Source organism: Canis lupus, chromosome 11 (assembly GCF_011100685.1).
Source record: "Canis lupus familiaris isolate Mischka breed German Shepherd chromosome 11, alternate assembly UU_Cfam_GSD_1.0, whole genome shotgun sequence".
Lineage (NCBI taxonomy): Eukaryota > Metazoa > Chordata > Mammalia > Carnivora > Canidae > Canis > Canis lupus.
In genome coordinates, this window is record NC_049232.1 from 55,820,586 (window position 1) to 55,848,572 (window position 27,987).

General features: G+C 49.2%; 1 protein-coding gene across 2 annotated transcripts in view; it reads right to left on the minus strand.

Annotated features, from left to right (window-relative positions):
* The window catches only part of GABBR2 (gamma-aminobutyric acid type B receptor subunit 2), a 348,748-nt gene that overhangs the window by 16,265 nt on the left and 304,496 nt on the right, over nt 1-27,987 (minus strand). For both annotated transcript variants that reach the window (XR_005367035.1, XM_038552916.1), the window contains exon 14: nt 3,220-3,330. Coding sequence is in view for 1 of the 2 variants with exons in the window: in XM_038552916.1 (XP_038408844.1) it covers nt 3,220-3,330 (111 nt within the window). In the remaining variant the exon portion in view is untranslated. The remainder of the gene's footprint in view (nt 1-3,219; nt 3,331-27,987) is intronic.

The window sequence follows — 27,987 nt, forward strand, 5'->3', positions numbered from 1 at the left end:
CAGGGGCACAAGGATGGAGGAGCTGTAATCTGCTGCTTTTCGTCGGCTGTGTGACTTTGGGCAAATCACTTCACCTCTCAGGGCCTTAGTTTCACGGTCTGTGGAATGGAGATAATAATAATAATACCATCTCACAGGGTTTGTGTCCAGATGAAATGAGAGGATGGCTGTGAAAGCATTTTGTAAACCAAAGTGCCCAGTACAAGAGTCGGTTATTTTGTAATTGGTATTATTTATACAACCATGGTTGCTTTCCTCTCCTTTTCTGTAAGTGTATTATATCATAGACTGATTTATTATTATCATTTAAAACATTTTTTTATTTAAAACATTTTTTAAAGATTTTCTTTTTTTTAAAAGTAATCTCTATACCCAATGTGAGGCCCCAAACTACAATCCCAAGATAGTCACATGCTCCACTCACTGAGCCAGCCGGGCACCCAGACTGATTTATTTTTTTAAAGATTCCTTTTAAAATGGGGAACCAGAAGCCCAGGAAGCAGATACCAAGTGAGGAAAAGAACCCAACGGCTGTTGAAAGCCTTGCTTTGTGCCGGTTTCTCCGTGTGTGTGGTCCCTTCAGTCTCACAGTGGCTGTGCCAGCAGGGCCTGGCTGTCCACATCTTCTAGGGGAAGAAGCAGGGGCTGGACAAGGCTAAGTGACCTGCCCAGGGGCCCACAAACCATCATGAGAGTCTCTACCAGTTGTTAAATGTGGGCAAGTTTGGAGACCTGGTGGTTGGCTGCAAAATCTCTGAAGAGTGTCAGAAGGAAACAGTAACTTGTTCCTAGGCCTTCAAGGAGTAGAATGAGGGTTCATGGGCACAAGTTACATCGAGGCGGATTTTAGCTGAGGATGAGGAAGAGCTTTCTAGAAAAGCAACCTGCCTATAGTGGGTTAAATGGGGGCTCTAAAAGACAAGTCACATCCCAATCCACAGAGACTGAATATTTGGGGAAAGGGTCTTTGCAGATATGACTAAGAGTCCTGAGATGAGATCCTCCTGGATTATTCAGGTGAGCCCTAAATCAAATGCCAAGTGTCCTCACAAGAGCCACACAGAGGAGAGACATGGAGAGGAGATGGCCACGTGAAGATGGAGGTGGAGATTGGAGGGATGCGGCCGCAGGCCAAGGATGCCTGCAGCCATCAGCTGCCGTGGAGAGGCAGGAAGCATTCTCCCTAGAGTCTCTGGAGGGGGCATAGCTCAACCTTGGTCTTAGACTCCTGGCCTCCAGAGCAGTGAGAGAAGAAATGTGTGTTGTTTCAAGCCAGTCTGCGTTTACCAGTTTGCGGTGATTCGTGACTGCAGCCACAGGACACTGATACAGCATCCATGATGCCACAGGTCACAGTTAGGCAGGTGAACTCCCATCCCTGGAGGTGTGGCAGCAGTGACTGAATGAATGGGGATGTCGGGGATGCTCAGCGTGGGCTGGGAGTGCCGAAACTCTGAGAGGGGAGAGTGGGCCTCAGGGCTGGGCACTCTCTCTCCAGCCTTGAAATTCTGTGGTTTCAGAGAGGAGGCACTAGGAGCTAGAATTTTAGTCACAAACCCTAGGGGCCAGGAGGACTGAGGACAATTCCTTGCACACACTGGAAATAGTAACACACTTGTGCTGCTAAATACAGCTTTTATGGACACGATCCAGCTGAAGGTATTAGCTTCACAGGAAGAGATACAGTCATCTCCAGCCACTTTTGCAAGTAGGTGGAGAAGATAATGGATGGTCAAGACATTACAGATAAATGCAGTTTAAAGAGTCAATCGGATTCCCCATAATCTAATTTCACAGAGTCTCAGGATCGGGGGACCTGGAGCTAGAAGGGTCCTGGAGCATCTGGCTTCAGTCTCATTCTTCAGCAAGGGCTGGGGCCTCAATTGTGGGTACCACATGCTTCCTGTGAAGGGGGCGTCTTCCTTCCTAGGGGGCACCACCACCTCTGCGGCCACTGCTCTATTGTACAAAATCCTTCTTTAATGTGGACTTGAAAGCCGCCCTCTGGCAACTTTGCCCACTGATGATGGATCTGTCTTCAGGTCTATGCCACCTGTCTCTCACAACTCCGGTGACCATGTCTCCTGAGTGCCCATCTCTAAGTCTAGGGCTGTTGGCCAGTCCTCAAAGTCCCATTTCCACTCTGGGAGCCTCCTGTGGACACCTTCTGGGGCATTACTTTGTGGGGCCCAGATTGCGGTTCAGCGGTCCTCATAGATTCCCTATGGAAACTAGTTTCAACTAGTATGAAGTGGGGGACACTCTCTGCCTAGGGTCTCCTAGCACATGCTCTTCTGGTGTGTGGCCCCTCAGAAACAGTTCTCCGAAGCAGCAGCAGGTATGGATGCATTTGAGCAATACAAGAAATCCCAATTTATATGAGTTTTGGAGAGGGCTTCATTCTTGGCTCTAAGCAGAGGCTACAAAGACGTGGATGGTGGCTTGACTTTCCTATGGCAAGACCTGAGGAGGGTACGGGAGCTGGTTTCCTTCACTGGAGGGTGCTCGCTTCGGCAGCACATATACTAAAATCCTTCACTGGAGGGATTTTAGGGGAGGCGCAGTTTGCATAGGATTGGAGAGAAGCTTCAAGGGTGAGTGTGGGATAAGGTGGGGTGTGGCGGCCCTTTCAAGTCTTTCCAGAAGTGTGGGGTGGCCTTGGTATGTGACCTTTGATCACAGATCTAACAGATCTTTGATCTAACAAATGGGTAGAGTGGAAAGAGTACTGGGGTTGGAGGTTGGAGGTTACCAGGTGCCCTTTAAACTCTCTGAGCCTGACCTTCCCCATCTATAAGATGAGGATGATTCCACTCACCTCCCACAGATTTTGAGAGAATCCAGTAAAATGTGGGATGTGAGCGTGTGCTAGATGCTGACAGACTGCTGTTCTGGGAGTATCATGGTGGTCGACGCGAGGCCAACTAACAGGTTTTGGGATTACTCTGTGGTTAAGCTCTTGAATCTGCCACTTACTAGCTTGAGTGACCTCGGGCAAACCAAGCCTCATCAGCCTCATCAGTGAAATGGGGGTATAATCTGCACCTATCTCAGAGGGTTGTTGTGGGAATTGAGAGAACATGTGGCGAACACGGAGGTAGGCTGGTAAGTGCTTCATCCTGGGGGTCCTGTTTATTTCTACGTTCACAGAGGCCCCTGGGAGAGAGAGCTCTGACAGAGAAGCAGCCCCCCAACCTCTGCCTTCTGCTCTGCACCTACCATGAGAAGCCCCTTGTAGGCATAGACGATGCCAAGCCAGATGGTCATGTGGGTGTTCTCACAGTGCTCCAGGAGAGGGCGGATAGAGATGTCCCGTCCTGCTGGGTCCGGCTGTGCAAAGAGAAAACAGAAACCCAGGGGTGGCACTGGGCACCTTTCCAGCAGCCAGGGCCCCATCTGACGGCCACCTTCCCTCCCATGAGCTACAGCCAGTCTTTTGTCCAGGAGGCCTTTTGGACTCCTCTTCCATGTTTCCATGAGGCTGCCTTATATTTGTTGGTCATGATTCAGCCCTGCACCCTAGTTATCTGTGCTCTTCATGCCTTTCAAACATGAGTCAGATCTCCTGAGGGTAGGGAGTGGGTCACTTCCTGTGCTTCTAGTACTTAGCTTAAGACCTGGCCCAGAGCATGCATCTGTCATGTTTGTTGAAAGAGTGAAGGTGAGAACAGGGCACAAAGTTATGTCAAGAGGCCTTCAGGTGTCTCTGGGATTAACACCAGTAGCTGCTGGCTGGCCCAGCCTTGGGACCTGCCTAGCTTGTCTAAGGAAGCCTTCTTGCCCATCAACCCAGTGAGGGAGCGGTGGGGGCAGCCATGTTAATGTACCACATGACCCATCCTGGGCCAAAGTTGATTGGACAGAGGGTGGGGACCTGACCCACAGCAGTCAATCCAGAGTTGCTCAGAGACTTAAGAGGTTTCCTAGTACCATGTTCTGCTCAAAGACGGATGGTGGAGACGACTCTACCCAAACTCATTCTCTCTCTCTCTCAGGAATTTGAACTGGGAAACTCTGGATGAGAATCAGTCACGTGGTGGAAATAGAAGAAAAACACACCCAGAGAATGAAAAAAAGTGCATATTCTACATATGTTTTTTTCTGAACCATTTAAGAGTAACTTGCAGATATCCTGACCTTTCACCCCTAAATACCTAGCAAGTATTTCCTAAGAATGAGGAGATTCTCTTTTATAACCACATATACTTACCAAATTGAGGAAATTTAACTGATACAGTATCTAAAGTGCTATCAGTTTTTAAATTTTTCCAATTGACTCAATAATGCCCTTTAAGACAATTGTGGTCTTTCCAAAGCAGGGTCCAATCTGGGACCATGTCCTGATTTACTTGTCATGCATTTAGTCTCCTATAATCTTCAACAATTCCTCGGTCTTTTTTGGTCTTTTATGTCATTGGTATTTCCGAAGAATGCAGGTCAGTTATTTGGTAGAATGTCCTTCAATTTGGTTTTGTTCGAATGTGTTTTCATGATTAGATCCAGGGTATGCATTTGTGGCAGGAATCCTATGGAATGTGAGGTTTTTGCCTCCTTGGAGCTTCTTCTCAGTGGCACTTTATCCCATTATTGATGATGCTAACTGATCATTTGGTTCAGGTGATGTTTGCCCAATCTCTTCACTTCAAAGGTACCGTTTCCCCCGTGTTATTAATAAATATTCTGTAGGAGATACTTTGAGACCGTGTGAGTGTCCTATTTCCTCACAAATGCCAACTCAGTGGTTTCAGCATCCAGTGATGGTTTCTACCTGAGTCACATTCTTTTGGTGGCTGTAAAATGGTGACTTTTTTTAACTCTATAATTTTATTGAAATACTTGGCACTCCACTGTAAACAAGATCTTTCCTTTCTTCCCATTTATTTATGTATATCAGTACGCATTTGTTAAAAAGATTTTATTTATTTATTCATGAGAGACAGAGAGAAAGAGGCAGAGGGAGAAACAGGCTCCATGCAGGAAGCCCGACACGGGACTCCATCCTGGGACTCCAGGATTACACCCCGGACTGAAGGCGGCGCCAAACCACTGAGCCACCGGGACTTCCCTATCAGTATGCATTTATAGGTTTCTTTTTCATTTCCATTACTATCATTCATTTTGATGTTCACATTCCCCCAGATTTGGCCAGTGGGAAACTCCCTCGTTCAGCCTCGTGTGTTTTTTCAATACATCCCCATACTTTTTTGGAAGCACTTTCCTAGTTCTTGGCACAATAAGTACTTGACTTTGTACTCTCCTTTCTCCAACCTTAGAATCAGTCATTTCTCTGAGGAGTCTTGGTTCTTTTTGGTGGGGAATGATATTAAAAAACCAAGATCTGGGCACTAGATGTGTTTGCTGTTCCTAGGATATCATTACTTCTAGGCCCTTCCTTCTTTTCTTCCTTCATTCCTTCCTTCTTCCTCTATCTATCTATCCATCCATCCATCCTTCCATCCATTCATCATTATTCTATGTACCTATCCTCGTCTCTCTACCATCTGTTTATAGATAGATGTAAATAAAATCCTATGCCACAGGGTTCTGGCTTCTTCCCATTTTGTATTTGCATTGTTCTTCTCTCATAGTAAGATCCCTGGTTTCCCACAATATCAAAACAGTCACTCATTTGCTCAATACTAAATAGACACAAAATAGTTTTAGAATTTCTACATCCATACACTACCAATAACAAATTTACAAAGTAAAATTAAAGGTATATTTGCAAATCTATTTGCCTTTAGAACAGATACCCGCTGAGGGTTTTTAATCAAAGAACTGTGTCTAGGATGGAATTGTCCTATTAAGGTCTAGGGTAAAAGGCACATGCCTGAGGGTAAGAGGTAGGCATCGACAGTGTCACTCAAGAACAGATATTTTGGATGTGGAAAGCAGGCCTTAGGTAACTGGGAATGAGCACCCAATTCTCTTGGCCCCACTCTCTTGGTCTGACCTTTGAGGTGGGCAATGGTCTGGGCTCCTGTGATTTGGGGAATGATGGTGCTTCCACATGGAAGCAGGAAGAGCTAGGGAGGTGGAGCCTGTGCACTCAGGCCGTTCTGTAACCAGACCATCCAGCTGCATGCTCTCTCAGGCTTGATTTTCCTTTTGTTGTCCCAAGCCACAGACAGCCTTAGCTCAGCTGCTTTGGTTCCATGGTCACTGAGTCCACACACAGGCTCTAGTGGTTCCCTGAGGCTTCTGTGGTGGCAGCTGTGGGCACTAGTAAGAGTCACCCCAGCAGAAGGTGATCACCAAGAACCACAGAGAGGCCAGAGATTTCCCCTCCACTGCTACCCACCCAGGAGCTGGGCTGGATTCTAGTATGGTGATGGGGGTTTCCTGATGTCCTTCCATTGTTTAATTGAGGAGATGGAGAAAGGCGCTGGTCCCAAGGTCAACAGTGACTTCTAACAGTGAAACTTGGGTTTCTCTAATGCCTGACAACCAAGCAGACATCAGAATGCAGTAGCAGAGGCCCATTACGGTCATGCATGAATAGCAAACCCATTAATGATGATAGTATCTGTTGTTCTATAATGAAAGGTAATAATTTATGATGGACTCTTAGATTCTCTGTGTATAAAGGACCGATGCTGTCATATACCATTGTTCAATGTTATGAAAACTCTATTCATGGGAAGCTGAGTGGTTGTCTGGCTCTTACAGTCCCAGTGACAGAGAGCCCACCCCCTCCCACTCTTGGTGAGTGGCTGCACAATCCTTTTATTGAACCAGAACCTTCTCCTGTACCTCTACCCACTGGTCTTTGCCTCCTTTCCTCTGGGGTCCTCAGAATAATCCTAAGCCCCCTCCTTGCACCTGCAAGCCCTTCCTCAGGAGGGAAAGAGCTGCAGTGACCATACACATCACCTCCCGCCATGAGCCGACCTGGTCCTTCAACCTCCTCCACTTTACCATTGATCTATAGGCCTGTAATCGAGCTCAACGCTCCAGGTGGTAGTGAGTGAGTCCGCCTGTGCCCTTGCTCTACGTCTGCTCGGCTTCCTAAACAACTACCTTCCACTGGTGATTCATGTGTTCCTTATGGTTGCCTAAGACACCATTAGGTAGCTTTCATTGAGCTGTTGCTAGCTCTGTTTTTCCCCTTCTGTAGCTAACATTCTAGCCAGGTTATCTTTTAACTTCTGAGGAGCCACCCTCCCCTTCACAATCCCCATCCTGGTCTGCTCCGACCCTTCCCATCCTGAATCCTAATTCCTACATCCGGTCTCTTAGCCCCCCACCCATCTCAATAAGCTTAAGCACAGCCTCCACTGCAGAGGTGGGGAGGGCAGAAAAAAAAAAATCAAGGGTCAGTCGAGTGTTCAGAGAACTCAGTGGTCCCGGGGGTGGGCAGAGCTGCTTCCACCTTATGCTCCCACCACCCAGGCGCCGATACAGAAATAAACCACAAAAATCTCTTGATCGTTAACATCATCCTCACACAACCCCATGTCTCTGCACACTCTATGTGAATTAGAGCGGCAGGGGCTGGGGTAGTTTTAGGAGTGAGAAGGTTCATGTACTTCTGGGGCTAGGGGACAGGGAGTCTGAACAGTCAGGTACTGAATCTCAAAGCCGACCATAAAAGCCATGCCTTTGCTCATCTGATCAGTTGTAATAGTGCCTGGGACCAGGGTTCAGAGCGGTCTGAGCAGTCACACACAGGGGGAGAGCCGCATTCAATGATGCAAAGGGTGGGTTGCAGGGGTGAGGGGAGGGGACAGTGGGGGCGTGGAAAGGCGCCACCGCCTGAGCACTTACTTGGGATCGTTGTCATACACCAAAGTGCCACTAGGGGGCACCCAAGGCCCACACGGAGGGTCTGGCCCAGCGGCTGCAGCTCACCCTCTACTGAGGACACGGAGCTACTTCTGTGGCTCAGTGGGGCCCGCAAAGCCGTCAGCAGCATCCGATGCTACTTTAGAAGGCACCCAGTGGTCTCAAAGGAAGCCAGATTTCCAGGCACCCTGGAGGACCGGCCCCACCCCTTGCAGACAGCAGGAGTGGGGTGGGAGGGTAACAGCTATCGGGGAAGGTAGGGCTGCAGGACCCAGGCCTGCTGACCCTACGCTCATCCTGCTCTCCGTGCGGGCCAGCGATCCAGGGCCCTGACCCCTGCAGATGCCATGCTGTGATCTCCTATCAGGGTCTGAGCCGTTATTTCAGCCCCGCCTCTCCATGTGACTGGGGACTGCAGCATTTCCACTGGTCTAAATCAATTCCCATGCATGACTGGCCTATAAGAGCTCTCGAATTGTTTTTTTCTCTGCTTTATTTTTCTTCCTGACTTGTTGCCCACCTGGGCAACTACCCAAGTAATCAATCATTCATTCCAATGTAACTATGAAGCACTGCCACCTGCTAGGTACTGTTCTGGGCATGAGGGGGTTGGGATACAGCCACAAGCAGCATTGACACAAGCCCTGTCCTCAGGGCTCTTCCATCCTAGTAAGATCAGGACAATTCCACGAGAGACAGCCTTGGAGGGGGAGGGAGTCGACCTCACCCACTAACAGCCGCCCCAAGAACGCCAAGTGCCGCTTGTCACGGATGACAGCTGCAAACTCTGCATATGCTGTCTTGTCAAAGCCTCGTGAAGCTCCAACAACCTGTTGTGTCCATTTTATAGATGAGAAAACAGAGGCACAGCAAGATGAAAGAACGTGCCCCAAATCTCCAGCTGGTCAGTGTCTGAGCTGGGTTCCAACGCAGCCCTGTCAGCCTCCCAAGCCAGTGTTCTTTCCTCCCTCACCATCTGCTTCTCCCAGCCTGCCCTGCCTCTCGCAAGCACCATGTCACATTCCAAGGGGACAGTGGGTATAATCCTAGCACCCCGCTGTATAAACTGTGAGGTGCTGCATGGGGGAGGAATGACTTCATCGCCAAGTGTTCGGCAGAGGCCTCCCCGCGAAGCCCCCGGAGCTCCGTGAAGGCCGTGCTCTGGGGCGGCAGCTGAATGCAAGCTGATAAAATGCTCTTCCTGCGCGACAGGGCGCAGCGGCCAGAGAGAGGCCACGCCTGTCCGTGACGGCCAAGGCCGCAAGTGCTCACACCTGACTCCCGGCCGACCGCGGCGCAGCGGGAGGCGGCAGAAGCTGCCCGGGAAAGCCTCCCCCATCTGTGCGGCGAAAGGAGAGCAGCTGGCCCGAGAGTCCCTCTGCAGAATGCAGTTACTCACAATGTAGGTCAGTGGCCCCTGCTCACGGCCTGCTTTGTCAGGCCCCGCGCACCGACGGGCAGGGCGCCGGGCGTGGGTTGAGGTGCCCGGTCCTGAAAGGTCAAAGGCTTTGGTCTTGCTCCACCTAGACTTGCCGGGTGACCGTGGGCATGCCCCACCCTTTCCTAGACCTCAGGTTCTGCCTTGCAAGTGAGTCCAAGGGTTAACTGACGGCGCGGTTAGGGATGCCTGTATTTGTCCTCCACTCGCTCATTCAGAATCCACTCCGTCCTGGGCGTATAAGGCCCCCAGGGTGCTAGCCTTCTGGGAGCGGGCACGCTGGCACGGGCACACCACACAGCAAGCTGTGGCGAGAACGCGATCAGAGCTGCATGTGGGAAGAGACCCACGAGCTACTCTGAGAGGTGCCAAGAGGGGCACTGACTGCAGATCAGGGAGCCTGGGCAGGCTTTCTTGAAGTGGTGACATAAGGTCTGAGGCCTGGAGGGGGAGGGGGAGCAGCCACGTGCGAACCTAGGGGGGCCAGCATTCCTGAGACGGGAACAGCCGGCAGCAAGGGCTCTGGCGTGTTGTAGGAACCAGAGGGAGGCCGGTGTGGCTGGCGAGTAGTGAGGGGCCAGCCCTGCTTCCCACTGGATACTGAGCCACCTGGGCAGCTTGTTGAAGTGCAGAAAGGGCCAGGAGGTCTGTGTGGGGCCCAGGATGTGGCATTTCTTAGCAGCTTCCAGATGACACTGATGCTGCTGGTCCAGGGACTGCCATCTGGGCAGCAAGGCCTTAAGGGGTCTTAAACAACAGAGTGACATTTGGTCCTTGGCTTAGCAGATCTTTGCTTAAGAATGCAGACTCTCTCATCACTCGCACACCTGTGACACAGAGCGACAGCCTAGCACAAGCGCAAACTTGAGGTGCATGGTCGGTATATTCTAGCTGCGGATCAGACCCCAATAGTACTGTGTTTCTGGGTGTCCCATGTGGGGCTGGCCGGGGTGGTTAGGGCTGGTCAGGGTGCAGGTCTGGGCACGGAGGGTGGGGAGTCCGGGTGGCAGGAGTGAAGGCACAAGGTCACATGCTGTACCTGTGATTACAGGGTCCTGGTCCCTCAGACCTCGGACCCACTGCTGTGAATGTCGGGTTCCCAGCCCCACTTGGCCAGTGCTTCTTTGAAGGAGGGGGTGCCTTCTACCTTCTGACCAGCTCCCAGAAGCTGGCTTTCAGAACTTTTTCCCTGGGCCATTCGGGCTGCTTGCTTGCTTTCTTTCTAATTCTAAAGTTGATTTTTGAAATATATGGTAAAATTGGTAGGTTTTCCTACTGGAGGTGAATATGTGTGTATATCAGTGTGAGTTTGAGTGTGTATGGTGAGGTGAGGGGAGGATGCATTTCAGAGTTCTGAGGTGCTTCTCTTTTCCTGGGAAGGCAAGGGAGTCAGCACTGCCTTTTCTGGGGGAGATGACGAGGGAGTCCCGTCAAAGAAGTCTGGGCGAGAGGAAAGGGTATTGGGTTCAGACCCCAGGTCCATCACTTGCCAGCTGTGTGACTTTGAACACATCTCTAAGCCTTCTCTGAGCCATGGTTTGCTCATCTCCAACCTCCCAGGGTTGGCAAGACGATCAAAGGAGGTAAATGGTGTGTTTAGCAGGCTTTAGAGGCTGGAAAGCCCGCTCCTTATGTGTAAACCATCGTCATTATCTCCAGCTGCAGAGTCACAGAGCACTGGAGCCGGGAGGAACCTTCCGGATCCCTCCGGGGCTGGGCTGCTTATCTTAACAGCAGCAGTCCCACATCTCTGAGGCAGCAGAGCTAGAAGCTGTCACTTCAAGGTAAGAATTTCTTTTTAGAATGTTTGGTTGTGAATTTGGGTGAAAGTTTTCCAAATCCCAGATCTGGAAGGGACCTGTGAGATCATCCACCAGGGTGTTTCAACAGGGGTGCTTCTGCATTTTTTTTCCTTTGGAGGGGGTACAAATCTTTGTTGGGAGGGACAGTCTGGTTCAGTGCAAGGCACTCAGAGCCCCTAGACCGTGGGCCCCAACTGCCAGGAGTGTCCTGTGGTCACCATGACAGGCCAAATCTCCCTCCCCTGGCTCTTCATTACCAAACACGAAAAGGATCATGCACTAGTCCAATTTCTCTTTATACAGATGGAGAAACTGAGGCCCAGAAGACGACTCATAGCACCTGGGTGACTGAGTGGAGACCCAGATAAAGTTATCCTGACCCTGGTCCCATGTCTTGTGCACTGGACCATGCCGTGGGCTGGCATAAGAGGGGCCGGCCTCGCGAGTTGCTCACCAGTCAACATTCATGGGTGCTTGGCACTGCCCCATCAGTCCCCTGGAGCTGGCTTTTGGATGCATCCAATCTGCTGATGCTATATATTCTTGCTCAGGTGCATCTGCAACAGCTTCCAGAGCAACAAGCATGGACCCCAGAGCCACTCACCCAATGCCCGCAGGCCACATCCTCATGGAATCCTGCTTTGTAGAGGGGAGATGAGGTGGCAGGAGGTGAGGTAGCTGGAACCTGGCTGAGGAGGGCAAGCAGCTCTGGTCAGCATCAGGACCCCAGTGGGACAGCAAGACCCCTGCCTGGTCCCATTCAGAGAGACATTCTGAATCTGACCTTGGAATGAGCGGGGAATCCCGTGTTGTATAGGGATCACGGTGGGGTGGGAATCGTCTTGGGGAAGTTAGGGGCTGACAAGTTTAGTTATAGGTCCTAACCCTTCTAGCCCTTTGCAGCCCATATGTGTTCATGCTAGAATCTCTCTTTGATTTTGACCTCAGGGCAGTCTGGTGGAGGAGCCAGGGACTTTATACCTGTGTTACAGGTGAGGAAACTGAGACTTGGGGAGGACAAGAGACTTGCTTAAGGTTGCATAGCAAGTCAGAGGCAAAGGCCAGCCAGCTCTCTTTCCTGCAGAGCCGGTGGGGGGCATTGCAACTTCTTTTGTCCTTCCTTGTGGCCTGGCTCTGTTCCCCTCCCTGGGGAGAGGGTCTTCAAAAGAGCTCCTATTTTCCTTGGGCCTGCGTCTGAGGCTTCTGGGGGAAGCCTGGAGAAGGAAGAACTCACAGGTGTTGCTACTGGACCCAAAGCCAAGAGGTGCTTGATCATGGAGGGGTTTTCACCAGGCCCCCTGCAAATGGGCGATGGCACTGCTGCTTCTCAGGTGCCGGCTTCATGGTCTGCAGCACCCACCCAACACGGGGGTGGTGGCATCATGTGTTTTTCCCCAAGCCTGGCTGTACTGGTAAGGAGACCCGTGCCCAAACACACCTCCCCAGATGGAATGATGCCCCAGCAGCACATCCTCAAGAAAGAGAGCGTCACCAGGGCACGGCTGGGCGCTGGTGTGCGGAGTCTTCCCCACTGTTCTAGAACAGAGAAGCTTGTGGCCTTTGGGTGGTGTGTGGGCCATGGATGTGTTTTACTTGATCTATACAGCACTTAGAATTTTTTTGTCTTCACGGTCAGGATTTGAAACTCAGGTGATTCACAGGAACACCCAGATTTCTGGCTTCCCTTGAATGAGACACACCAGGCAGCCCAGGGTTGTCTGCGTGAGCTGGGTCTGTCTGGTGTCTACCCACGTCTGTACTGCTTGTCCAGTTCTTCCCAGATCTCAAGGCCCATGAGTCCCCAGCTGACTTTGGGATATGTAGAAATACGAGCTAACTATTCATATGGTCGCCTGAGTTTTGTAGAAGCAGCAAGTCTGCCGGCCAACATGGGGCAAGCAAACCCCTTAGCCTCGGAGGTCCCCTCAAGTGCCAACATTTGGCGATTCTGTGGTAGCAGCACCAGATGGGACGCGGGCTCTGATGCCTGGGGTCTGGCTTGTACCACCTCGGCAGGATCGGGATGCCAGGACCCCTCAGGCCCCAACCCATGGGGCAGAAATCCGCAGGATGGCCTTTCCCAGGGTGTGTGTGAGCTCCGAGGCCGGGCCCGGCAAGGATCTGGGGTACCCAATCTGGGTGGCAGAGGAGGAGCAAATTGATAAAAAGAGCAGTGGGAGACGAGAGGGGCTGTCGAGAGGGGAGACCTGGGTCCTTCAGAGCCCACAGGGGCAGTAAGATTCGGGGATATTGTAAAGCAAACCTCGAGCAAAAACAAAACCCAGAGCTTCACGAGGCAAGTACCTAGAACTGCCTGCAAAATGAGGGAAGGAAAGCCCCACACGCTGTGCTCCACCACGACCCCCTCTCCTGGGCAACACCCCTGCCCCCGCCCCAGCTCCCACCCTGGTCCTCCCCCGGAGGGGCGTTCCTTTCCTTGACCTGACATATCCAGTCTGAACTCATCGCTCTCACCCTTAAACCTGCCCTTCCTCCCAGGGTGGTCAGTTCAGACAACTGCTCCACTCTCCACCCAAGTGAGACCAGGACTCTGGGCGTCTCTTCCTTTCAGATTCCACCCTGGTTGCTACCCCAGAGACCTTCCACGGCTTCTCAACCCACAGGAAAGATGCCCTGACCCGTGACTCCAGCACCGTAACCCTGTGCAATGCCCACCCCCCACCCCCAATCTCTCCAGCCTTTCTGCCCATCACCAGCCTCATCCATCCATGGCCAGGCCCCGTAATGTCTGCTCCTGGTCCTGGGATGTCCTTTCTTCACCACCATGTGAACGGCACCCACTCCTTCGTCTCTGAAATCTTCCTAGTCCTGTGTCTGCCCCTCCAAGGCTCCTTGTGCTTCCTGCCTCTCCTCAGGGAGGACCATCGCCTCGTGTTGGACGTACCGTGTTGGACATTTCCTCTCCCTCCAGTCCCCAGTACCCCTCCCCCTCTTATATCTCCTGTCTCCCCCCACACCTCCTGCCTGCTCACTGTGTGCCAGACTCCGGGCAAAGTGTGTCATATACACTGTCCCTTGCGTCCCAACGATCACAAGGGGTGAGCTCTAGGGAGCCCCTTTTCAGGGGATGCTAAATGAGACGTAGAGAGGCTGAGTGCCATGCCCAACGTCGCAGGCACTAAATGATGGAGCTGTGACTTGCAACCTGGTTTGCCCGACTTCCCAAACCTTTGCTTTAAACCCAGAAATCCAGAACTATGCCAAAGTGTGGCCTGGTCACTAGAGTGCCAGCAATGGGTTTCAAGTGTCCCAAGACAGGCTCTCCTCGGCCTCAGGGCCCACAGATGGCCAGGCACCTCCAGCCATGAGCTGTCCCTGTGGCCACTCTGGTGCCCTGCCCTATGCCAGATTTCATCCTCGTCCCAAGTTGGCCAAAGGCAGCCCCTTCTCCTGTACTTTCCAGTCTGGCCAGGGCATGCTTGCTCAAGTGCCCACCCACCTCATCCTGCCTCTAGGCCTGCACCCCTCAGGCCGAAAGGCCTCTTTGTGGGGGTAATTCCCCCTGGTCTGGGGAGAGGTCTGTGGCCCCAGAACTGAGTAGCGCCCCCACAAGGCCCTGTTCAAGAGGACTGGCCCCAGTCCTTGTGGTGGGGACTGGCATTCCTGCTGCTCAGCCCAGACCTCACAGCCACCAAGTTGGCCCTCCTCAGCCCTGGCCTGGCCATGCAGGTGCTGTGTCCCTCATCTCCCTCGAAGGGGGTCAGCTGCACAGCCTGGCTGGTGGTTCACCATGACTGGCCACTATCAAGCCCATGCCAGCATGGTGTGAACAGGGAGGGGACAGAACCAGGGTGTGAGGATGCTCTGAATCAGGAAGCTGAAGCCTGTGGATCGTGGACAGAGCAGTCAACCACTGCTGCTGCACGCACACTCAATTTTATGGTTTTTCAAAGGCATTAGATCTGCCTAACAACCCTAAAAATTTAGTAGGGCCATCAGCCTGGTTCCCATTTTGCATAGAGAAAACCAAGCCCAGGCACAGGCCGTAACTCACCCAAGGGCACGCACTTGAGCAGTGTCCTGACTCCTAGCCCAGGGGCCCTGTCTGTTGTTGGTGCTCCTCCCGGGAACTCTGGCTAGTTCTGGGAGTTCCAGCTCGTCAAGGAGAAAGGAAGGTGGCTGCCTGGGTGAGTGTCAAGTGCTCCCTCTCCCGTTCCCTGCTGCATCTCGGATTTTACTGTTTGCCCTTGGCTAAGAGGCAGTAGGGTGACACCATAGTGCCCTGGGATGACGGACAGCCACCGGACTTGCCTCTGGATGAGGGTTCTTGCCCCAGCTCTGTCTCGTGCTCATTCTGAGCCTCAGGATCTCCTCTGAGAAATGCCAGAGTCACCTGCTTTGAGGGTTGCTCTGAGCACTGAGCAAGAGCACAGTCAGACAAAAGACTACAAAGCTCGGAGACACACACGCCCCAGGGTAATGCAAGTGAGAACAATGCATCCGTTTCATTTTCCTGTTGTCATTCAGGGAGGCAGGCGGATTGGGAGCCCCCAAAGTGCAATGCTGCAAAGATTGTTCCAAAATAGGATGTAGTAATTGGTGCTGCCACCGCCGGCCTCGCTGGGGATCCCTGAGCGGCAACCTGCTCCTGGCAAGTGGACCTGCCCCCGGCCTCACCCCGCAGCCGGCTCGCCTTTCTAGGCCTCTTTCTTTCCGCCTTGCCAGTGCTTTCTCTTCTTTCTCTGTCTCTCTCTCCTCTTTATAGGTACATATATAAAGTCTTCTGAGATCATATTGTTCTAGTTTGGGGACTCACATGCCTTTTAGGCTTGAAGAGACCCAGACATTTTCTTTTACTTCCATTCCTTACTGTGTACTCTCTGCCAGGGGTTCATCCAACCTCTCTGTGCACACCTCTGCTGATGAGCCACCACCTCCGAAGGCAGCCCAGCAGCCCAGTTCATTTTGGGATAGGTTACATTAAACCGTGAATGTTCTCTCTCACCCTAGACTGAGATCTGAAGCCCCAGAGCTTCCCCCACTGGTCCTGGGCTCTGCCTTCTGGGGCCCTGCAGGTCGGGGCTCCTTCCTTGGCTCTTATGGTTGTGCTCCTCTGAGACCTCTCTTTGCTTGGGTTGGCATCAACCCGTTCGACATGGCACAGTTTTTGGCTCTCTCCCTATCCTGGCCACCCTTCATCTTGTCACTCTCTCCACCCCCTGTAAAGGTCTGGGTCCCTTACAAGAACACAAGTTTCCCAGGGGATCTGAGTAGGGCAAGAGTGTTGTCCCCTCCCTACACCTAGAGCCCTATTCACCTGGGGCTGTCCCCTGAGCTTGCACTGCTTATTTGGCAGCTGAAGGACACCGCGGAGCTTGACAGTCCACATTGCCATCATCCACATTTTAGGGAATATCAGTGCTTGAAATAGTCTCTCTCTCTCTCTCTCTCTCTCTCTCTCTCACACACACACACACACACACACACACACACCCGTCTGGTGTTCCTTAGAGATATAAGAAACCATAGATCCCATGAAGCAGAACCCCTGAGGGTTCTCTCTGCCGTCTCCCTGTCATCCCTCATGATGTGCAGCCGTACTGTGCCACTCCAAAACTCAGCTGCTTAAGCCTATTGAGAGGTGACCTTAATGATCAAACTGGAAAATAATTTCAAAGGCCCAAGTGAGAGGAGAGAGTGAGCAATCTAGAGCCAGGGTGTGGGGGTTGGGGGAGATAAGAGGAACCTAGAGTTAAGGAGGGTGGAAGGTGTTTCCTATGAGCCACAGAAAGTGGCGTGGCTTCAGCACAGCGAAAAGTAAGCACACCATCACCTCTCAACGTTAACTTAGCATTTTTCATGTACTTATGTGAGAACTGTGTGCCCTTCTAACAATCTCACGCAGGGTAGGGCAGGAAGTGCGAGCCCTGTTTTGCAGATGAGGAAACAGGCTAAGAGAGGTGGAGGGGGCTGACGAGGGGGCTTCCCCTGACACCCTGGCTGCTGGTCCACAGTGGACCCTTCACCAGTAGGTGGGCGTCACATGGCCCATTCTGGCCAGTGCGCTGTAGAGAAAGTGACATCTGCCCCTTGTGGGCTGGAGCCTAGAACCTGTGTGTCGTAAGACCCACGCCAGTGCCAGGGGGTGGGACCCAGATCGCTGAGCTGCCTTGCGCAAGACCGTTACCCTGGAGACCAAGCAGATTCACAGGTGGACTGTGAATGAGTGAGAAATAGACTTCTGATGCGTTTAGCTCCTGGGATTTAGGGCTTCTTTATTACTGCAGCCCCGCTCAGCCTATCCCTGCTAATGGAGAAGGGCAATGACATCTGTTTCTGCCATCACATGTCAGGCACCAGGCTAGGGACTTTGCACATGTCACTGCATGCAGGCCTTGAAGCTGCCCTGTGAGAAAAGGGTTATTATCTCTCCCCTCTACGGTGTGGGTAAACAGAGACACAGAGAAGTGTGGCCACTTGCCCTGGGTCACAGAGCCATGAAGGTGTGGACCTGGGACGTGAATCTGGGTCTATTTGATTGGAAAGGCTTGATGAACTCTGGTGATTTGCAGAAGCAGATGGCTATTGTGTTCCAACACCCTGTTGGGCTAAATGCTTCCTTTGAAGATGCAAGATTGCACAGATTGCTTTTCTCATTCAGATTTTATGCCTGAGTAAAATCCTTGTGCTATGATTTATTATAGCAACACTGATTTTCCAATTTTAAGATAACAATGCAGCTTGAAATAAAAGAGAAAGAAAACACTGAAACATTTGAAACCTTTGCTTCAGATCCTTATTACGTCTTGCCTGAACTGCTCAGGGGCCTCTTTCCCTCCTGCCTCTGGTCTCCCCCCATGGTGACTGACTGCCAGGGCCACCTTTCTAGAACAGAGTCTAAGTATGTTCCCTCATGCTCGAAACCCACAGAGACTCCCTGTCCCCACCAGCAGCACTTCCTAAATTATATTCTGCAGAATATGTAAATGTAAATATGCTCCATGAAAAAAAGGGCTCCATGGCCAAAGAACTTGTAGAAATGCTAATTAAAATTGTTTTATTAAATATTAAAATGTTTGATGAAAAATTGTTTAAAAGATTATTTATTTATTTATTTATTTATTTATTTATTTGAGTGGGGGGCAAGAGGAAAGGCAAAGGGGAGACAGAGGGAGAGAATCTGAAGCAGACTCCTCACTGAGCTTGGAGCCTGATGTGGGGCTCAATCTCACAACCTGAGATCATGACCCAGGCTAAAACCAAGAGTTGGACACTTAACTGACTGAGCCACCCAGGTGCCCCAAAATTAAACAATTTTTTAAACTGTAGGACGTTTCAGAGCCTTTAACATCTTAAACCCTATTGCACATTTCCAAGAGGCAGATGTATAGTTTCTGGGGTTTCTTAAATGACTTCCCATTCTCTTTTATTTTGGGACACCTAATGAGATTAGCATTTAATATTGTAGAATTGGCTTTTAGGATAAAATCTGAAGTTCTCAGTTTAACGCTTAGGTCTTCCCGGGATCTGGTCCTGGATCACCCTCCAAGCACATCTCATAAACCCCCATCTCCTTCTATACCAGGTCTCAATCCCTGGACATCTTATTGTTTATCATTTCACTCGGGGCTGGGCTGTGGGGTTCTCTGAGCTGCGACTCAGAGAGAAGACAATGGTGGAGGAAGAATGTCAGAAACCTGATACAAGACGGCCTGTATTTGAGGTAACGTTAAGAACACCCTATTAGTGTCGTGGCCGAGATGGAAATGGGAATGAGGATGGCAGGACTCATTGAAAGCCACGTGTTTACCGAGGCTCAAAGAATCCCTTTTAGAAACAGGAACTGGGCCCACGTCTGCCAATGAACAAGGCAAAATGAGTGCGCGCTGGAAACAAAAAGCACCAAGATATGCTGGGCTGAACCAAAGAGACCAACGTTAATAATAAAGAAATTAACATGCACAGGAAACGCAAAAGCTGCCAGGAGGCTGATAAGAGAGCGTTATTAAAAAAGAATGAGCAGTGTAGCAGAGAAGTGAAATTCAGTTTTGCATTTCTTTTTTGCCACAGACCCCCAAAATACTCTATGAGTAATAAATAGGTCTTGATTCGCTGCAAAAATACCAATGAGGCTGCGGCCAAAATTTGCTGTTGACTCTCTCTCTGGCAAGATAAACAGATCAATCATCCGTCAGCCAGCCAGTCACTGAGAATATGAGGAAGTGCATTAGTCTAGGATGAGAGACTAATACGAGGTGGTTCAAGATGCCAGCCAGCCCTGGGGCCAGACTGCCTGAGTGCCAGTCCGCCTGCTATTTGCAAATGATGGGAGCTTGCAGCAGCGATTTAACCTCATTGTTGCCGCCTGTGAAATGGGCACGAACAGGATACCTAACTCAACTCATGGGATTGAAGTTTAAATGGACTGATGTGGAAAACCCCCAGGGAAGGGCTCTTCAGGACCAGCTGTTACTACTATCACACCTGCTGCAATATACCCCCCAAAAGCTTCCTGATGAGTTTTCTCTCTCTGTACACACACACACACACACACACACACACACATTTCCACTCCCCAGACCATTTGAAAGTACATTTCAGACTCCACAGCACTTCAGTATGAATGTGTTCCTTGTCCTACACAATAACAATATTATCATATCTAAGAAAAGGAATAATAATGCCAAAATATAATCTGATAACTGGAGTGAACTTTGATAAAGAGCTTATCACGTTGGTCCACTGCTAAAATTTCTTTAATGGTTCCCAATTATCTCTTAGGTTAAAGTCTAATCTCCCTCCAGCCCCTTACCTTCTTTCTACTAAAAAGCAGCCAGATTTAATTGATTCTTGAACTCTTCCCCAGACATAGCAAAACTTTCCTGCTCAAGGATTTTCATCTACCAGGAATGCCATTGCCTCTAATATCTACTCCTTGAGGTTTTGCCCAGGGCAAAACTTGCTAAGGGCACCTAGGTGGCTCAGTGGTTAAGTGTCTGCCTTTGGCTCAGGGCATGATCCCAGGGTCTTGGGATCGAGTCCCGCATTGGGATCCCTGCAGGGAGCCTGCTTCTCCCTCCACCTATGTCTCTGCCTCTTTCTCTGTGTCTCTCATGAATAAATAAATAAAATATTAAAAAAAATAAAGCTCAGCTAAAATTCTATTTGGTCCAAAATTTCTAAGATTTTTCTAAATGTAATGCATCTTTCTTTTCATATCTCCATAACATGTGGGAAGCTAGTGTGATGACACATTTCATACATGGAGGAAGACCGGGACAAAAGAATAATGGAGAAATGGAATAGATCCCTGATCAAACTGGGCCTGAAGTCCACATTACCTCTGGACCTTTCCAAATTGCCAGTAGGTTGCCTCTACTGTACATTCCAATTTAAGTTACTTGCAGTTGAAAATATCCTAATGGCTACTGTAGGGATTAGGGCTGACAATCACGTAGTCTTCTAAAGCTGTGAAGCAACAGTAGAAAAATACAATGCATTATGCTCCAGTTGGATCAAAACTTGCTGTTCCCCAAAAGCATTTCCCACTCTTCCTACCCTTGCTTTGGAATGCTCTTCACCTGGTGTAGCCCCTGTCTACCTTTACTTATCTTTTTAAAAACTGAGATAAAATTCACATGGCAAAATTCATCATCTTAACTGTTTTCACATGTATAATCAGTGGTTTTTTAGTATATGTACAATGTTGTTCAACAATTACGACTATCTAATTTCAAATCACATTCATCATTCCAGAAAGGAACCTCATAGTCACTCCCTCACTTCACTCTCCCAGCCCCTAATCTTCTTCCTTTCTCTGTGGATTTGCCTCTTCTGGACATTTCATATGGAAGAATCATACAATATGTGGTTTGTAGTGTCTGGCTTCAATCCCTGAACATAATGCTTTCCTGGTTCATCCATGTTGCAGTGTGTATTTGAACTTCACTCCTTTTTATGGCTGAATAATATTCTATCACCAGGATAGACCACCTTTTGTGCATCCACTCATCAGCTGACGGATGTTTGGGCTGTTTCCACTTTTTTTTCCTGCTTTATTAGTGAACACATTTTCATTTCTCGTGTATACCCAGGGGTGGATTTGCTGGGTCACATAGTAACAGTTTAATTTTTGAGGAAATGCCAGACTTTCATACAGCTCCCATTTGCCTTAACTATCCAAATCCTACTTGTTCTTTCAAGACTTGGGGTGGGGGAGATGTCCTCTCTCTGTCCTTTTTTTTTGAGAAATATTTCTCAAGGCAGGATGAATAGGCACCTCTTTTGTGATCCCATAGGGCGGGGAGCTGAGCTATTTTAGCACTTTCACCTATACTGACATGGTCAATGAACATTTCTGTCCCCCTGGGACTGGGGGAGTCCTGAGACCAGGGGTTGTGCCTCACCCATTGCTGTGGCCCCAGCCTCTGGCACGCAGATGGGCCCAGCAAATGAGGTTTTGGCAAATGAATGAATGGCTCCTGTCTCTCTGCAGCCTCCTGGTGCAGCTGAACATCACTAGGGCTTCTTCATAACAGAGGGCATGTTGTGCTGAGGGCCTCCTGGATGTGGGCATGAAAGTGTGTGGGTGGGGCATGCGGTGTGGGTGGTGAGAAGGCACAGGGCAGGAGGAATGTGCACGCATGGATGCGTTCTGACCACATGTGCTTAAGTTCATAGACTACCATGCAGTGGGTCAAATGAGACTGATCCAAGGGGTTTATGCCTAGAAGGGGGAAGTGAGGGCAGAAAACGTGGATCAGAGAGCAGTTAGATGTCCAATGACAGACCAATGCTGGAGACAACAACAGTATAGGCCTCACCCTGGGGTGGAGCTCTGCTACTTCTGAAGCAATTTCTCATCCATGGTCTCATGTGAGAATCAGCATGGAGCATGGAGGGAGTATGGTTTTGGGGAGCAGCAGGCCTGGCTTCATGTCTCTGGGCCCCACTTACTATCTGTATGGTCCAGAGCCTGTCACCTGACTCCGTGCACCTCTAGATGCTCACCTGCAAAACGGGCACAGAACTCTCTTTGCTCAGGGTGACTGCAAGGATTAAGTGAGTGGACTTTGGTAGGAGTGCACCAGAATGTGTTAGTCTACCCCACATGCAGCACTGCTCCTCAGGACCTCCCTGGGAGGCTGGCAGGGCAGTTGTGTTACTTTCCTTATGGAGTCAGGAAGTTCAGTCAAGAGTGAGAACAAAAGTCGCAATGATAGAACTTCTTTAATGGGTCAGGTTCAGTGTTAGGCACTTGAACGTGATAGACCACTTAATGCTCTTCGTAAACCTGTGATGGAGGCATGGATATTTCCTAGTAGGCACTGGGGCTCAGAGAGGGTGAGTCACTCACCCAAGGTCACACAGCTAGGAGATGGCCAAATATGGATCAGAACCTTGGATTGTAGCACCTATGGCTACCTCACCATTCCTCCAAAGCCCACAGTGCAAGAGCCTGGGTTGTGAATGCATTCCATTTCCTTGGCATGTGAATGCACTTCCAGAAGGCTGCCATATATTTTTAATAATTGGTATGAACATGCAATCTCTCGTCAGCTGGCTTCCCGTCTGCTGTAAGACACAGATAAGAAAGAAAGAGCCGAACGGACACAGGAAAATCCTCCACACCCGTTGGCAGAAATCACTCTGGCCCAGAGTTACCTTTCTTATTTAATTCTCTGAGCCTTCTGTGTCTGACTCATGTAAGAAAATGACTTCTTGGGTGAAATATTAAAACGCCATGAGTGGATGTTCATCGTCTCGCTCTGGCAGCTCTGGTGACGATGGCTCAGAGGAGCAGGCTCTGCAGTCTGGGTTTGGGTGTCAGATTCGATTCCTCTGAGGCTCCTCAGCCAGGAACATGCTGGTCTGGGCTCAGGGGGCCCAGTGATAAGAAGCCAGACACAGGGCAATGGCAAGATCTAGGACTAGTTCTCAGGAGGCCCCGGGGCAGGGTGGCCAATGGCCAGGTAACAAATACGGCTCCATGTAATAGCTAACCTTCATCGAGGACTCTTGATGTGCTGGGCACAGGGTAAGGCCTCTGCAGGCACTGGCTCTTCTAATCCTCCCTAAAGCCCTAGGTACTATTAATATTAGGAAGAAAGAATATTAGTAAGAAATCGTGGCCCTCAGAAGTTGCCACTCACTATACATATTAGTTCCCCAGGCTTGCTCTAACACATTTCCATAAACTGGGTGCCCTAGAACAATAGAGATTTATTCTTGCACCGTTCTGGAAGCCAGGAGTCTGAAAGCAAGGTGTCGGCAGGGCTCACCCCTCTGAAGGTTCTGGGGGAGAATCCTGTGTGGCTTCTAGCTTCCGGTGGCTGCGGTTCCCTGGCTTGTGACCACATTGCTCCAGCCTCTGCCTTCCCCTTCCCACGGCTTTCTCTCTGTGTCTGTCCTCTTCTGTTTCTTATAAGGGCACTTGCCACTGGATTTAGGGCCAACCTAGGTGATCCAGGACGATTGCATCTTAAGATCTTTAATTACATCTGCAAAGACCCTTTTTCTAAATACAGTTACATTTATAGATTCTGGGAGTGGGAATGTTGATATATCTTTTGGGGGTCACAGTTCCACCCACTACACTTAGGTAACTTCACACAGTAGGAGGCTCAGCTGGGATTTGAAGCTAAGCCTAATTCCAGAGTCCATCTGCTATGCACGCACCTGCTGTGTGACTCTGGGTTAGTCGCTTAACCCCTCTGTGCTTTGGTTTCCTTGTCTGAATATAATGGCAAGTGCTGCATGGGCTTGTCGTGAGGATTAAAGGGCTGGCGGAGTAAAGCATGTGAAACAGCGCCTAGCACATAGTATGCACTCCCCAAGAGCTGCTGGTGTTACTGTTGGTGCTATTGTTATTACCAAGACAACACAGCTTAGCTGGAATCCTGCATAAAGGGGGAGCACACTGCTACTGAGGCTGGACTGGGAGACAATGCTCCCAGATCTCACTCTGTTGGGTTTGAACATCTGCTCAGAAGCGCTCCATGCTCATGAAACAACTCACAGATGTAAAGGACATTTAAACATTTATAAGAGAACAACTAAGCACAATGGATGCTAATAATTTCAAAAGCGTCAATGAAGAAAATATTTCTCTAAAACAAAACAAGTAAAATACAGGATGGATGTGAAAAAAAAAAGAAAAGAAAAGAAAGCAGGAAGATCAAGAGATCAACAGCCTCATTCTGGCAGAAGAGATCCCACGCCCTCTGACACCACATGGCTCAGGCTGAGGACAATTCCAGAATGTAGCAAGGTCTGTCTCAGCCTGGTCAGTTCACCTCTCCAGGCTTGGTTTCCCCATCTTGAAAATAGGGATGTCCAGGTGTGTTGTGAACTGTGCCACACTATGGAGACATGAGGCACTGTTGTCATTATGGTACATGTTTGCCAACTGTGGAGTGGCTTGTGCCCAAGTGGGACAGACCTGGGGTCAGGGCCCCAGTCCACAGAAGGGCAGGCCAGTGTGCAGGCTGGGCCTGAGAGTATGCTGCTGTCCTCTGAGCTCTAGGGAGGGGCCCAGAGTTTGTGTCAGTGTGTCCTCTGCACTGAACCGAGCATCTTTGGGTCATGTTAAGTGTCCCATCCTGTGTCAAGGTCAAAATGACTCAGCATTTGAAGTTTAATCCACTGTTGCTAATTTAGAGAGAAATGTCAAGCCAAACACTGGCCAAAATTAACAAACACACACCAAGTGGCCGATGGTTCCATTTCAGGGCCACGTGAGTGCTGGGTGCCCGGACACTGAGGTCCCCGTGCCCTTTGCCTTCCTATTGGTTTCTGTGGCTGGTGGCTTCCTGCAACTGCAGGCCACGCTTTTTTTACTTAACCTGGCCTAAAGTTTTGATCTGGAACTTGCCCACCTGCCTGTCAACTGCAATGAAAAATACGGCAGAAATGGAAAACATGTAGCTTTTCCTTCTTCCTTTTCCTTGCTCTCTCTCTTCCACGAGGGAAACACTGGCTTAAATGATGATGAAGGGTTTTCAGAAAATCATGAGACTGGAGCTCATTTAGCTGTGGGGTTCACACATGGGAGCCTCCCCAGGTGGCCCTCTCTCTGAGTCTGCTTGTCCTTTGTCACCATCGCATCTGCTAGCTTGGGGGCGGGGCGGGGGGGTGGCGGCAGGGTAAGGGTTGGTAGGAGACCATCTGGACTTTAGGTCTTCTGGATTCCGGTTTTTCTTCTCTTACCTTTTTGGCCTATAATTTATTGTCCTCAATCTATATCTAACTCTGGCATTCATAGTGCAGCCCTGGGCCCTCCCTAGAGCTTGGTGAGAGGCTAGTCCAGAAGGTTTCAATCCTGGCTGCACACCAGAACCCAGGACAACTTAAAAAAAATCCCAATACTCAGGACCCTTGCCAATTCTAATTTTCTGGGGACTGTGAGCACCAGTATTTTTAAAAAGATCTTTTCTGGGTGAGTGATGCAACCAGGACTGAAAACCACAAATGCAGCCTGTCTTTAAAACATTGAAAAACCTTCCTCCTCCACCTTTAAAATATGATTTATTTTTCTTGTCAGCATCAACATATTTACCCAATAATTTAACCCAGCTGCTGAGCAACTGCAGCCCTGGTCAAGAGGTTGCCAAAGCTGAAAAGAGGCATGCCAGGGAGACGTGCTCATTCACACATGCATTCATTCATGCATGCATTCCTCCTTTGCTCATCATTCATGTGTTCATTCAACCAACATATATAAGGTAACTACTATGTGCCAGCAAGGCCCTATGCTAGGCTTTGAGGATAGAGCACTGAGCAAGACAGGCAAGGGCCTGATTTCATGGAGCTCACATTCTATTGGAGGAGAGAGTGAAGGACAAATAATGTGATGGAAAAACAGGTTGAGGGGAGATAGAATGTTGGTGGCCATGTATGGTTTGTAAATTAGTTTTTTTAAAAAAATTTATTTATTTATTCATGAGAGACACAGAGAGAGGCAGAGATATAGGCAGAGGAAGGAGAAGCAGGCTCCATGCAGTGGCCGGATGTGGGACTCGATCTTGGAACCCCAGAATCATGTTTTGAGCCAAAGGCAGATGCCTAACCGCTGAGCCACCCAGGCGTCCCTGGTTTGTTAATTAGTTAATAACACGTCAATATTTCCCAAATCGATCTACAAATTCAATGCAACTCTTATGAAAATCCTAATGGTCTTTTTTGCAAATGTGGAAAAACTGATCCTATAATTCTAATGGAATTAGGAGACCCTGAATAGCCAAAGCAGTCTTGAAAAAGAATAATGAAGAAGTGATAATAATTAAGACAGTGTAGTGTTGGCATCAAGATAGACATGTAGATTGATGGAATAAAAACTGAGCATCCAGAAATAAACCATACATCAATGGTGAACTGATTTTGTATAGGGGTTAGAGGACTATTCCATGGAGGAAAGAATATCCTTTTCAACAAATTGTCCTTGGACAATTAGATATCCACATGCAAAAGAAATAATTTGTACTCTGACCTCACTGTATAAAAAGTTAACTGAACACAGATTGAATGCCTAAATGTAGGACAGTACTGAGAAATGACAACCCATGGGAGAAAATATTCACAAATCATATATTGATAAGGATCTAGTAGTATCCAGAATACATAAAGACCACCTACAAATCAACAACAAAAAGACAAATAATCAAACATGGGCAAAGGACTTGAATAGTTATTTCTCCAAAGAAGATGTACAAATGGCCAATGTGCACATGAAAAAATGCTCACCATCATTAGTTATTTGATAATAATTCTCTTCAAGACCACAATGAGTTACCACTTCACACCCAACAGGATGGCTATAACCAAAAGGGCAGATAAATAAAATTTTGGGCAACAATGTGGAGACATTGAAACCCTCATACACTCCTAGTGGGAATGTAAAATGGTGCAGCCACCATGTTCCTAAAAATGTTAAACAGAATTTTATATGACCTAGCAATTCTACTTGTGTATGTGTGGGTGCCCAAGATAATTGAGAACAAGTTTACACAAAAACTTGTATATGAATGCTCCCAGCAGCATAATAGGATGTATGGCTATATTCATAATAGCCAAAAGGTGGGAAGAACCCAAATATCCATTAACTGATAAATGTTCCATTAACAAACAAAATGTGGCATATCCATATAAGGGAATACTATTCAGCCGTAAAGGGAGTGAAGTACTGACACACGCTATGACATGGAGGAACCTGAAAAACATGGTAAGTGAAAGCAGCCAGACCCAAAAGGCCACATGTTGTATGATCCCACCGATGTGACATGTCCAGAGTAGGCAAATCCATGAAGTATAAGGTAGGTCACTGGTGGTCAGGGGCTGGAGGGAAGGCAAAATCTGGGGTGATGGGCCAAAGAAACGGGTTGATTCTGGAGATGATGAAATAGTTCTGGAATTAGATAGTGGGGATGTTCGCACAGTCTTCTGAATGTGTTAAAAGCCACCATGGCATACATTTTAAAACTGAATTTTATGGCATCTGAATTGTATCTCAAAATAAACCATCAAAAATGAATCTCTTTGCTGAGTGGAGGATAACTTGGCAGTGACGATGAGTGGGAGCAGGGAACCCGCTTAGAAACTTGTGATAACAACAATAAACAACAACTCGGTGTCTCCCTGGATAACGGTTCTTCACTTAATCACACCTCTTGTGCACGGTGTCCACTGCGGCTTTGCCTCATAGCGCCCCCTTCTGGGAGGCCAGATACTGAGTGTGATGGTGCTTTGGACCTCACCGGTAGCAGTGGAGGTGGACAGAGTGGTGGACTGGGAAAGGATTTGGCAGTGGAGTCTGCGGGTTAGCACAAAACCTCTCAGAGACAGCCCACTGATGTACTGATACAGTTGCTCTAAGGCTGGGTTCATTCAATTATTCAGTTAATATTATTTATTGAGTGTGTACTACGTGCTGGGCACTTTTCCAGGTCCTGGGGATACAGCGGTGAATAAAAGACAACTCTCTCTCCCTCCGTGTCCTTACAGCGC